Source organism: Meriones unguiculatus, chromosome 1 (assembly GCF_030254825.1).
Source record: "Meriones unguiculatus strain TT.TT164.6M chromosome 1, Bangor_MerUng_6.1, whole genome shotgun sequence".
Classification (NCBI taxonomy): domain Eukaryota; kingdom Metazoa; phylum Chordata; class Mammalia; order Rodentia; family Muridae; genus Meriones; species Meriones unguiculatus.
In genome coordinates, this window is record NC_083349.1 from 114,297,209 (window position 1) to 114,310,543 (window position 13,335).

General features: G+C 42.1%; 1 protein-coding gene across 3 annotated transcripts in view; it reads left to right on the forward strand.

The window, feature by feature from the left end:
• Ldah (lipid droplet associated hydrolase) overlaps positions 1-13,335 on the forward strand; it is a 76,850-nt gene that overhangs the window by 32,128 nt on the left and 31,387 nt on the right. The window contains exon 5 of one of the 3 annotated variants that reach the window (XM_060365620.1): positions 578-1,535. The exons of the other annotated variants lie outside the window; for them this stretch is intronic. Within the exon in view, the coding sequence (XP_060221603.1) occupies positions 578-625 (48 nt within the window). The 3' untranslated portion in view covers positions 626-1,535. Of the gene's footprint in view, positions 1-577; positions 1,536-13,335 lie in introns of those variants that run through there. 3 annotated transcript variants of the gene reach the window in all.

The following is a 13,335-nucleotide window of genomic DNA, read 5'->3' on the forward strand; positions in this document are numbered from 1 at the left end:
AGTGTGATTCCAGCACCCATGTGGTGGTCCTCAGCAGACTAACCACAGTCCAGGGATCCTATGCCCCCTCTGGCCTCCACAGGCACTGCATGCAGATTGTGTGCTGATATACATGCAGACACAACACCCATACAATAAAATAAAAAGTATGTCTCCAAAAAGAATTAAATAAAATCTTCCTGTCTCTTTTAAAAAGCAGAATGATGTGCCATTATCATCATCAACAGGTAAATGCCTGTCTTTGTGGATTATGCTAAGTAGGCCTAAGTTTAGATTCTGTGCTGTGGTTTGCTGCCGTTTGGGAACATATTCATCCTCATTCACAGATATTTTGTTTGTTTGTCTTACTGTTTGTTGTTACCGTGCTGAGAATGGAAGCAGGGCCTGGCACATGCTAGGCAAGCGCTCTACCACTGAGCCATACCCACAGCCTCATACAACTGGTTCTTACGTGCAACTATGTATGTCACAGGTTCACGTACCCCCAAAAGGGTGTGAACTGTTTAAGAACCTCTTAAATGACCCACTGAGTGAATATAATTTACAGAGATAATTTATTTCTTCATTTGGCACGCAGGTATATAAAAACCTACTTGTATGCCACCTCGAGGACATTCCAGGATAGAAGGCATGTTTTGGAGCTAAGAGCTCTTCACAGAGGCTCTGTCCATGAATTTTTTCACTCCATGTGATAAAATATCTCCAGCGGGGTCTTGGATCCCACGAGGAATTTGCCTCCTTTCCTGCCAGCTTGCTACATCCAGTGCCCAAACCAGCACTTGGAAAGACTACGACTATAGTCTCCCTGACTGCTTTTTAATACCAAATGAATTTTAATTTTCTCCTTTTGGATATAAGAAAATACATTTTTACGTCTAAGTGTGAATTCAATAAATTGAAGATTATACTCTATTCATTGAATCCTTACTTGCACCGAGTTGTATTTTTCCCTGTATAAGGCATTTTATTCAGGAAGCAGCTTTGCCTTTGATGTCAGCCTTGGTGTCACTTGAAATTTCTTTTCTGTCCTCTCACACTCTATGCAGCTGCCATTTTTCCAGCTCCCGGCCTGCATGTGAGCGCTTCTCCTCACAGTCACTGTGAGCTCTAGCCACTTAGGCTCAAATATTTTTTGTCATTTTTGTTTGTTTGTTTGTATAAACTTAGACAAGTCATTAAATCTCTACCTCACTGTTTCCATCAGCAAATTGGAAATAATGTATGTGTTCTTCAGGGATTTTGTGAGGATTTATACAAAATTTTAACAGTACTGCCTGGGATTTTATTATCTATTATTGTTGTTACCGGAATAATACTAGATCTTATATATATAACACTCCGTTCATCCATTAGGGTAACTACTGTGCTGGTTACCTACTGCTGTGTCTCAAATTGCCCCAGACTAGAGTTGTAAAACAGTATCTCAGTTTCTGGTCAGAAATCTGACTGTAGCTGAACTGGATCCCCGACTGCAGAGTCTTTGACTAGGCTGTAATCCCAGGATTGCAGTCTCCTGCGAACATTTGAATTGAGGTTGGGGGATGGGTGGGGAAAGGGGAAAACAGGAGCTTAATATAATCGTCTGTACAGATACATTCTGATGACAGAGTTTCAGAGAGCTATGAAACTGTGTTTCCTCTTTAATGGTGTGGGAGAGATGGCTCAGTGAGCAAAGCACCTGATCTACATGCATGAGGACCTAAGCTTAGACCTCCCGAACCAGCTGTAAACCCCAGTTCAGTGGGAGAAGAGTGGGGAGATCCCTGGATCCTTCTAGCCTGCCAACCTCAGCAAATTAGTGAGCTCCAGATTTAGAGGAGCACAGTTGAGAAAGACACCCAGCACCAGCCTTCACCCTCACATTATATGCATATATATGCGCACACATGCATGACCATACACACATATACATATGCCACATACAGAGAGAAGAGAGAGACGCGCACTAGAAAATAATTCCTGTGATTGTACGTGAAAGGCACCTTTGGGGAGATAAAGGTGTCGTCTGTACAGTTTGTGTTTTCACTGTTCAAAGGCCTTATCTGAGGCTGTAGATAGTTTCTCTGTAAGAATACTTGTTGCAGCGGGCACACATCAGTAATCCCATGCTCAGGGAAGCAGAGGCAGGTGGATCTCTGTGAGATCAAGGCCAGCTTGGTCTACAAAGCAAGTCCAGGACAGCCAAGGCTACACAGAGAAACCCTGTCTTGAAAACAAACAAACAAACAAACAAAAAGAATACTTGTTGCTGTAGCAGAGGCTTTGGGTTCAGTTCCCAGAACCCACGTGGTAGCTCCTAACCCTCTGCAACTCTAGTTCTGGGGGATCTGACACTTTCTTCTGCCCTTTGCAGGTACCAGGCATACGCGTGGTATACATACATACATACATACATGCAGGGAAAACACTAGTACAAATAAATCTTTTTTTTAAACTCTGTATGGTTTCAGTTATGTACTTTGTTGATACTCCCCACCACTATATCCTCCTCTCAACCATTAAACATCTGGACCTGTTAACACTGCTGGTGTGATCCATGCTGAGGTGTTGAAATTTCAGTGTCTCTAAGACAGCACAGTGCCTGCATGCCTGAAGTTAACATGACATGCTCCATTTGAGATGTATTTGACAATCAAGTTTGTTTGTGGAAGCCAGAGTGTTGCAATCCCTAATCATTTTGCCAAAAATAAGTTAGCTGTTATGTTTTATAACATATGAAGTGTGATAATAAGAAACTTGTGTTTCCATCTCTTCTGTTGTTTTTACTGGAATTTTTGACTCCCATAAGATTTTGAGGGCATATTTACAGCTTGGTAGCTGGTTTGTTTGGTTTTCCTTTGGTTTAGCATTTTGCAATATTTTCATGTAATTACTGACAAGTTTGCTCTTGCATCATTTTAAGAGACATTGTATATTGCCAGATATATTGTCTGACCTATAATTTAATGCAGTACAAAATAATTGCATCTTTTAAGTCTGGAATTAATTTTTTTGTTTCTCTCTTTAATCAAATTTGATGTATAAATATATAGAAATAGAAGTTTGTCAGATATTTTGAAAGTAGTGGCCAGAGCAGAGTTTTTTTTGTTTTGTTTTGTTTTTCTTTTAAAAAGTTAATTGGGAGACTGATAAATGATAGCTGCCCTGGCTTGTAATGACAAACACAATTGTTTTTAAACCCATAGGCTCTTAGAACTAAGATGAGCTTAATTAACAGTCATCTTTCCTTGTACATGTGAGAAGTAAGAGAAAGGGACATTGTGAGGATTCAGCATCACCTGGAGTGGAATCTTGAAGCGGGATGCATTTCTGTTCACTGTGTTTGTAAAGAGGGTTTAAGGAGGTGTCTGGTGGTCCTTCAGCCTTTGGTGGTGGACGATGGTGTGTGCCTGCAGTGTGCATGGCCACCTCTATCTGCAGCTAAAGGGGTTGGAGGCTATGCAGATGCTCTTGCTCAGCAGTTCTCAACCTTCCTAATGCTACTACCCTTCAATACAGTTGCTCATGCTGTGGTGACCCCCAGCCACAAAATTATTTCATTACTACTTCATAACTGTATGAATCATAATGTAAATACCCATGTTTTCTGATGGTCTTAGGCAATGCCTGAGAAAGGTCCTTCAACGCCCAAAGGGGTCGTGACCTGAAGGTTGAGAACCACTGCTCTAGCAATTAAGAGTAAGGTGCAATAGTTGGCATATAAACAAAAAGGTGGCAACCTTATCCTATTGTCTGGAATACAGTTCTCAGCATCAGCCCTCTGCATGTTAAGAAGATGCCATTCTGTAAAGTCAGATCTCCATAAACATAAGAGTAGGACTTACCTGGGCTGTGGACTAAATGGTGAGGTAATTTCAAGCAATTCCACTTCTATTTCCCTTTAGGGATTTACTTGGCACCTGGGGATAACATCTTCTCAGAGACAGCAGATCCTTCACACATTTGTCTTGTGTTATCTGGTGTTTCCCAGGGAAAGTGCAACAAGCTCGCTCTTTCAGAACAGCAAGTGTCTTCCTTTACCTGGGCATCCAGATAGCTTCAGCTCCACAGCAATGTGCAGCTCGCTCGTCCAGGTGCGGGGAAGCCTTGCCTCAGAAGCGTGGTTTACGTAGCTGGTTCAGCACACTGTGCACCAAGAGGACTTTTTCTCATAGATTCAGAGCAGTGACAGTAACCATGCTCTGGTGGTGCCTGCCGGGATAAAATGTGGTCAGGAGATTTTGCCTCTACCTTGAACATTTTTAAGGAACTGAGCCTTTGTCGTTTTAAAAAATGTGTCCAATCTGTCCATTTTATAGTTTTCTGTCTCCTCCCTTGGTTTAGGGCCATTTCTCTTCTTAAAACACATTGATGCTGTTTGCTGTGGGCAGAAGAAACTGGTGCCGTGTTACAGTTTGTGCCAGTAAAGATGAACGGTGTCTACATAAAAATAGTATAGTAAAACTGACAAAAGAAGTGCATGGGTGCTGTTGGAGCTCAGAGACCCCTCTTCCCCCTTTCCTGTTTCTTTTTGTTTTTCTTTTCTGGGTGTTTCTGTTTTGACAGGGTCTGACTTGCTAGGCCAGACAGTCTTCTGCTTATGCCTCTCCAGTGTTGATGATAGGGTGAGCCACCACACTGGACTCTTGCTTCTTTCTTTGTTTCTAATATTCAGAATTTCAGACTTAAAACATACTGAGTAGATTGAAACGCTTTGTTGAGAGTGAGGAACGGCAAGTTTGGCTATTTAACGTGTCGATTCAGGAGTACATCTCCATATTAGGACAAAATAAAATCAGATAATTCTGCTAACTGTGAAGTTATCTAGACAGTCTAAGATGAAGCACCCTGCTCTGCGGCCTTGTTAGGCATGCAGCAAGAAGCATCTGCAACAGTGTTGCATTCCGTTCAGTAGTCAGGCCACACTTCAGGAAAGGGAGAGGAGATGATCAGTGTGCTGTAGTCACTGTTGGCAGAGCCGTGTCTTTAGATCTGTGATAAGAAGAGAAGCAAAGTAGAGAGGAACTGAGAGGTTCAGGATGTGGTGAGAGAAGAAGCTTTCTTCCAGCTCAGAAGATGAAAAACAGCCTTGTTGGCAGGCGTTTTTGAATAGAGCACTTCTGCACAGCCGAAATACACGAACAGGCCTCTAGAAGTGCACATGCCATGAGATAGAAAGTGGCAGGTACTGTGCATTGTAAGCGTTGAAATGCCCATAGCATTCAAGGTGAGGGGGAGCGGGGTGATTCACTTTTGCCACTAGGCCCCTGAAGTTAGTAAAAGCAGGTGAAACGTTCAGTTGGGTTGCCCTATGATACAGCTACAAAGAACCATCAGGTGTTAGAGCCTGGGCTAATTGTGGGGGCCAGACAGATGCAGGTTGGCTAGAAGCCACTGAAGAATCCTGGGTGGTGATGTCACACATCCAGTAAACTCATTTCTCAGTGGAGAAAATGAAACATAAAAAGAAGGTGCAATAAAAAGCAAACAACCAAGTAACAGGCATGTTTGCTAGTCCAAGTAAGCAACAATGAGTGTAATTCCCAGTGGAGATCAAAATAAAGAGGGCACAGGTGTACGTATTCTGGGGGAATTGTTTCATCTGGTGTAAAGGAAGAAAGAGTGAAAGATGCAGAAAATACAGATGTCTCCCAGACTATCACCCACGGTCATTGGTGCGTCCTGAGTCGTTGCAGTGGGTTGCCAGTGTGGCTGGGTAAGACTCTAGGTTGTACCACAATTATCCAGGTACAGAGAACAAGCCTGAGCAAAAAGGTTTGTTTCCTGCTTGCTATACAAGTCCCCTGAAGTTAGGCTGTCACTGTATAGTGCTCTCTAAACAGTCTTACTCCAGAATCCAAACTGATGGCATAGCCTCTGTCTGACATATCCAGCTTCATGGAGAGGATAGAAAGGGGGTGAACTGCATTTTAGTCTCTTTCTGAAGGTCACACTTAGTTATCCTGAGAGTCCACTGCAGTCCACCACTGTTTGGTCCATGACGCTGGGAAGTCTAATCTTCTCCCAAGAGAAGAGATGCACTTCAAAAATAGAACACACATATTTATATTGTAATAGAGGTATTTATTAAGACATTTGTTTCTCATTTTATAAATGTGTGCTTCTATCTCAGATTACACTCTGGAATGTATATCTAATTGTGAGTTAAGGTAAAAGTTTTGAAAGCCATTCATCCAGACTAGTACAGCCCAGAAGCTGGGAGAAGAGAAAGGGGAAGGTCAGGAAAGGTGCAGTGATGTGGAGGACTGTACAGCCTGATTCCCTATTGTTCATCTCTCAAGAAATGGTTCCTTTCCCGTTTGCATTGAGGCCTCCTCGCCTGACCTACTTTTCAGCAAGTTGCTGTAGTGACTTGGGGGTGAGGCTTTGGCACCTCCAAGTCCAGGCCTCAGAGGTGTGGGAACTTCTATTTCCTCTGCTTCAGTAGGCAGCTGCTGTATAAAAGGCCCAGCTACTCTGGCATTGCCTGGCTGGCCGCACGAGTGGGTCCTGTGGCACTTAGCTAAGCAGCCATCTCAGAGTACTAAGTGCTACATCAGTGACCCCAGCTGATACAGGAGCAGCGCAGCCATCCAGCTGAGCCCTGTTCAAATACCTCCCCTGCAGAGTCCTGAGACGGCGTGGTACTTTCCCAAAGTAGGTAGCTGAAACAAGCCAACAGCCGGGTAATAAGGTAAAAAGCTGGAATGCATCACATTGGTGGAATTGACGATGGAGGGTTACCCCGGAGAATATATTGTTAATGAAATAAGAGAAGGAGGCTGCAGACTGTTGAATGATAGATATTAGTTGGGAAGCCAACTGAGAAGAAAAATTCAATATAGGAAATAAGAAACTGGTCAAGGGAACATATTTTTCTTTTTTTAATTTTCCCATTTTTATTTTTATGTATACGGGTGTTTTGGCTGCATGAGTATTTGTGCACCACGTGCATGCAATGCCAGAGAAGACCAGAAGAGGGTGTTGGGTCCCGTGGAACTGGAGTCACAAATGCATTGAGAGCTTCTATGTGTGCTGGAAATCAAAACCCAGTCCTCTGCAAGAGCTGCCATCACTCTTAACCACTGAGCCATCTCTCCAGCTGTTTGACTTCAACTGAAGATATTTACTGTTGTTTCCTCAATACTGAGTTCCTCAAGTACCTAGGGAAGTTCTAATGGAAAGTAAGTGAATGTTTTCTCTGCAGGGAGTTTGGAGAGAATTTGGAGGGATCAGAGCATGAGAGAATGTGGTTGAGGCTAAGGGCAAACGTTGAACTAAAAACAGCATCAGAATTACAGACTTGAGCTGGGCCGTGTGGGATGACAGTGAGGGACACTGCGGAAGCAGTGCGCAGTCACCTCACACTTCCCTCCACTAGTGAATCCTGGTGTGTGAAACCACGGGGATCAGATACTCCAGCATGAACGCTCTGCCTTGTGAAAGACTTTCTGGGTTAGACTATAAGAATCTATTCTTGGCAAAGTGTGTATTAAATATAGTAGGATGCCATTTTTCCAGTGACTTGTTACATATTGACCTAGTATATATTTAGGGTTTTCTTTATATTTTTATGTTTTAATCTATTTTGTGTGCCTGGACATGCACTTGTCTGTGGTCGCGCAGAGGGTGCTCGGTCCTTGCACTATGTGGGTCATCAGCTGGGCAGCAGGTGCCTTTCCTCACTGAGAAGTCTTCCCAGGTCCAGGATATATATTCATTATGTGTATGTGCACATATTATCTCCTCCGAAGCTCCCAGACTACTTTGTGAAAAGCTGGACACATGGAAATTTTCAACTTTTCAACTTCAGTCACTGTTAGCTATGTGAATATTTTTGCAAATCCTGAAACTGCTTTCAAAGTGGAAAATTTATGTGGTCTTTTTTTTTTTCCTTCTTCTTCATCTTTTCATAACTCAAAAACTATTTAATATATTTTTCTCAAACTTTGCAAAAAAAAAAAAAAACACCTTTGGGCTGAAACTAAGCATGGAAAATTTCACCACAAAAGGCCAATTTTTTGGAAAGCTGTGAGAAAGTGAAAACGGGTTTATAACAGAACCCTCTTCATGCGTGTCGGCACTCAGTGTTTTATCTAATAGGCTTCTGAGCGCTGCACGGGTCTCAGGATACACTGCCAGTCATAGAGTGCCCCTGCATCCTGCCAGCTCCTGGGACACATGTCTAAAAGGACAGGAAGGACAGGTGAAGTGGCTGCTGGCTGAGCATAGCTGCGTTTACTAACTTTTTTGTGACGCCATTTTCCAGTCCACGAGGAATTATTTTTATTTCTGGAAATATCAAATACCTTAAATTTTATCTTTAGAATTTTTTAAAATTTTGGAATGTTTCATAATAAAAAAAAGTAAAATTAGCAGTTAACAAAAGCAGTTTCTTTATTTTTCCCTTTCGATCTACGTTAGCTTACTGTATGTTTCACTGAAATGGTGTACTGCTGAATATGCTTGGGGTTTGTTTGTTTTGTTTTGTTTTGTTTTAAGACAGAGTCTTAATCTAAAGTCGAGGCTACCTGGAATTCACTGTGTAGCCCAGCCTGGCCTCAGACTCAACAGCAGGCCTCCTGCCTGTCATCCTGAGTACTGAGAGCAGAGGTATGGCCTGCTAAACCTGATTCTGAATGTCCTTTATGGTCCTTAAATTCACTTAGCCAACACCTAATTTCCTTCCTTACATGAAAGTGAGTGTCTCACATGTAACAGATGAGTGACTTCCATTACCGCACCTGAGAATCTCAGTAAGCGCAGGCAAGAGGATTACTGTGAGTTTGAGACTAACAATGAGTTCCAGGCAGCCTAAGCTATAGATTTAGACTCTGTACCAAAACAAAATAAAAAAAATAAATTTAAAAAAAGCAAGTATATTTATCAGCAAACCATCTCAGCCACTAGCAATATAGACTATTATAGAGAGCAAGGAATAAAACAAATTAAAAAAAAAATTTTTTAAACCTTTTACTTCATGGATAATTTTACATTTTTATTTTGAAATTTTAAAAATTAAAAAATCCTAATTATAAATATTAAGGAACTTGAAATAAAATAATTATGTAATGAATCTTCAAAAGCCCATCATCCATAGCAGTATAGCTACTAGTATTTAGCTATTTTCATCTCTTTGTTTTCATGTATGTCTTAAGAAATAGTTGTATTTTCTTAAAGTTACTACATCATTGGGCAATATTACTCCTACCAAAGTTGATGGTTAATCCTTTGAAACATCAGTTACGATCCATTTTCTTTGTCCTCGGAATTTCTTTTTATAGTATTCCTTCTTTTGCATTTGTTTTCTACTTATAAAAGCTCAAGTATTTTCACATTTCGGAAAGATAGGATAAACAGTTTAAGAAGCAAAGGCGCCCAGCCATAAAGAAGCGTCCACAGGGACGTCACACACTGTGTACACCGACTGCTTCCCTCATGCAAGTGGCTTCCTGAAACAACATGAGGATGGCTGATGGGAAAGCATAGCGGGAGCCGCTTACGCTTTACCCTGAAAGTGTCCAGTTTGCCTGTTACTTTAAAAATGACTCACCTGGGCCAGCCAGATGGCTCAGTGAACAAAGGCCTGCTGCCAGGCCTGACAGTGTAAGCCTTGTTTCTGCAAACCATGTGATAGAAGGAGAGGGCTCTCGCACACGTTGTACTCTGACCTCTACATGTGCTCCATGACTTGCACACACACACAGACATGTGTACACATGTAGCCAGCCAGCCAGACAGACAGATGGATATTTTAAGGCTAACATACCCCTTATCCATGTGCTAACAACCAAGAAAATAATGCAGTACCCTCGTGTTAATTTTTAGTTAACAGGAGAATAAAGAAAAATTTGGACCCCTTCAACATTCTTGCTTTTCAAGTGTAAAATTTGTTTCAAGTGTGCAATACCCTTGAGGCTATTTACAAGCAATATTTTTTATTGAGTCTTGTTAGTGTAGTCATTATGTCATAATAAGGAATGTTCTTTCGTATTTTCAACAACTTGAAGAGGCTTTTATTATCCTGCTCACACCAGAGGAAATGGAGACTTGGAAGGACCTTGATAATTTAATGACTCAGGTCCAGGCAGCCAGTGGGGAGCAGTGCTAGGATTTGAACCCACTGTGTTCTTATCTGCCACACTAACAAACTGACCTCTTACTATAAAGGATTTCTAGAAATCCGTAAGAAGAATATCAAGCTCTCAAATAAAGCCCCAAAGGATAGCAACAGATAAGAGACTGAAAACTATAATAACTATGAAGACTCATACCTGCCACAGTGTGTGACGTGGTGCTTAACCAGTTAGTGAATACCGAATAACTAGTTCTTACAGTGTCTGTGAGCTCTGCAGTTATCAGGTGTACAACCACTATTACGGAGTCCGGGGCATGTGTCTTCTGCATAATGATCCCATGTTATGAGGGATTTGTAGTGATAGTAGGAGACCCTGGGAGACAAGTGAGTGGCCTGTGATAAGGCAGAATACATGATTTGTGAATCCCTTTGCAATTAGATGGCTGTAGAAAAGTACAGCTTGCACCTTGTCACACATGACACTCCATAGACATCCATAGATGCTCAGCTTGTGGATTCTCCATGAATGGAACATCACCGTCAGGACAGAGATAAAGGGGAAGAGAGCAGAAACAAGTGAGCAGAAGTCCGTGAAACTGCCTTCTGGTGTTTATTCCATCCAGAAGCTTCTTTCTGTAGCTGTTCGTGGAGATGAGAAATGCAGATGTGGTCTCTGAGGTAGGAAGAGGCCTCTGCCACAGCTGCCGGTACTGTAAGATCGTTTGTACTCGCTCCTTGCTTGTATGGAAAAATCTGTAAACAATATGCAGTGGAGACCACGAAACAGTTCCCTCAAGTGGAAAAAGCCTAGGAGGCACCAAGGGAGGCATGTCTCATAAGACTGTGTGGCTGCCTTGAAGTCCGACATTCCAGGCCAGCATCCTTGTAGTGCACAGGGAAGAAGCAAGATTGCCAGGTCCCAGAAAGAAACACTGATGGCTGAGTGAGAGACCTGAGCCTGGTGGCAGGCTATTGGAAGCCTAGGGACCTCGTTTTTACCTTCTAACACTTGTTCCGTGAGTCCCATCAGATTTCCAGAAACTTCCTCAACTCCTTGGCACTCTTCTAAGTTTCCCTTTTCTTAGAATTTTGCCTTTTGACTATCTGCTGCAGTGTGTGTGTGTGTGTGTGTGTGTGTGTGTGTGTGTGTGTGTGTGTTGGGAGGAGGTCTTTTAAACCGCATTTTCCCCGATGTTGGAATCCTCTTAGCAGGGAGATTGTGTAGCAAGAGCGTGCACCTCACTGTCCCCGCCTATGCCTTTACCAGCTGTTGTCTTGCTTCAGATTCTGGCCGCCCATCTGCTGAAATGTGTGCAGAATGGGTCTTTCATTCTGTTGGACAATTAGGGTTTTCTGTGGGAAGTTTAGAATCTTTACTTTATCCTAGTATCGCATCTTAGGTAATCATGGACTAGTTAACCCCACTTACTATGGACACTGGCACACTCACATACTGAGAATTCTGTCTCCTTCATTTCTCATTATTCATGTTGCACTTTCAGAGAAGATTCCCTTTGTTTATCTTATGCCCGTCCATCTCCTGCTTTTTAGTCCTATATGAAGAGAAATCATTTCCCTCAACTTTATCTTGAAGCTTTTGATTTCCACATTCATGCTAATAGATTCTTTCTGTGATATCTTCCATTACATAGATCTTGGGAAAACAGATTTTTAGAGTTTTGACTCACATTGTCTCCACTCCAAATTCATTTTCTCATGTTTTATTTATCTTGATTTGTTACAACCAAAGCTTCCTTCAAGTGTGATACTCCTTCATCATTTCTTCGGTGTGAAGAACAAGGCACTGAAGATGTGCTTTGTTAGCTGGTCAGTGTCACTGCAGAGTGAAGCAGGTGTCCTGACGTCTAAGGTCTGCTCCACCCTCATGGACCATGCATGTGGTTTTGTCTTAATTTTCTAGAGCCATTATATTTCCCTGTGGGAGAGGGGGTCTCCAAGCCTCTTGTCCAGTGGTTCTCAACCTGTGGGTCATGCTCCCTTTATAAAGGGGTCAAATAATTCTATCTTAGGGTCACCTAAGATCATCAGCATCTCAGATATTTACATTATGATTCATAACAGTAGCAAAATTACAGTTATGAAGTAGCAACCAAAATAATTATATGGTTGGGGTCACCACAACATGATGAACTGTACTAAGGGTCACAGCATTAGGAAGGTTGAGAACCACAGCTCTAGCATGAATGCAGAATCCAAAGGGCTAGTGTTGACTATGAGGCTCTTGCAGTCCGACTTTGGCTTTTACTTCCTGCCTGTTATTCCACCTGGTATGCCCAGATTCAGAAACTCTTCTCTTTTCTTTATTTTAAAACAAGACTACTATGTAGCCTTATCTTGCCTAGAAGTTGCTATGTAGCTGAGTCTGGCCTTGAACTTGTGGTGATCCTCCTGCCTCTGCTTACCAAGTGCTAGGATTATCTGTGTCCTTCTGTTTGACAGAGCACTATGCTTGGGTGGAGGAGGCTTTGTACAGAGGATACTGGATGAGGCAGGTATCCAGGAGGACCAGCTGCCTCTTAGCTAATCTTTCATTTATTTAGTCCATGAGCACCAGCGGGAGACTTCGGGGGACTTGCATGCTTTATTTCTTTTAGGTCCTCTTCCCATTTTGTGTGTGTGTCATCTCTTCCTGGAACTCATTTAACAAAACTTTAGTCTCCTTGGGTATATATTGGAGAGACAGACAGAAAGATAGATAGACAGACAGACAGACAGACGGATATTAGTTCTAATATAATATATATTAGTTCTTTAAGAATTTCATAGTGTGTTCTGATTATATTGACACTTCACCCACTAAATCTTCCTAGATCATCCCCCTTCCCCTACTCATCTAGATTTTTCTTTTACTTTTTTTATTGACTTATTATTTGTTACAATTTATTCACTTTGTATCCCAGCTGTAACCCCTCCTTTATCTCCTCCCATTTCCACACTCCCTCCCTCCCTCCCTCTTCTCCCCTTATGCCTCTCCCTTAGTCCACTGATAGGGGAGGTCCTCCTCCCCTACTATATGACCCTAGCCTATCAAGTCTCATCAAGACTGGCTGCATCCTTTTTTTCTGTGCCCTGGCAAGGCTGCCTGCCCCACACACATACAGGAGGAGCGAATCCACATGGGACTGAGCTGCCTCTGGTCTACATCTGACATATGGTATATACTCATTTATAAGTATATTAGCCATATAATATAGGATAAACATAATAAAATCTATACACCTAAAGAAGCTAAACGACCAGGAGGACCGTAGGGAAGA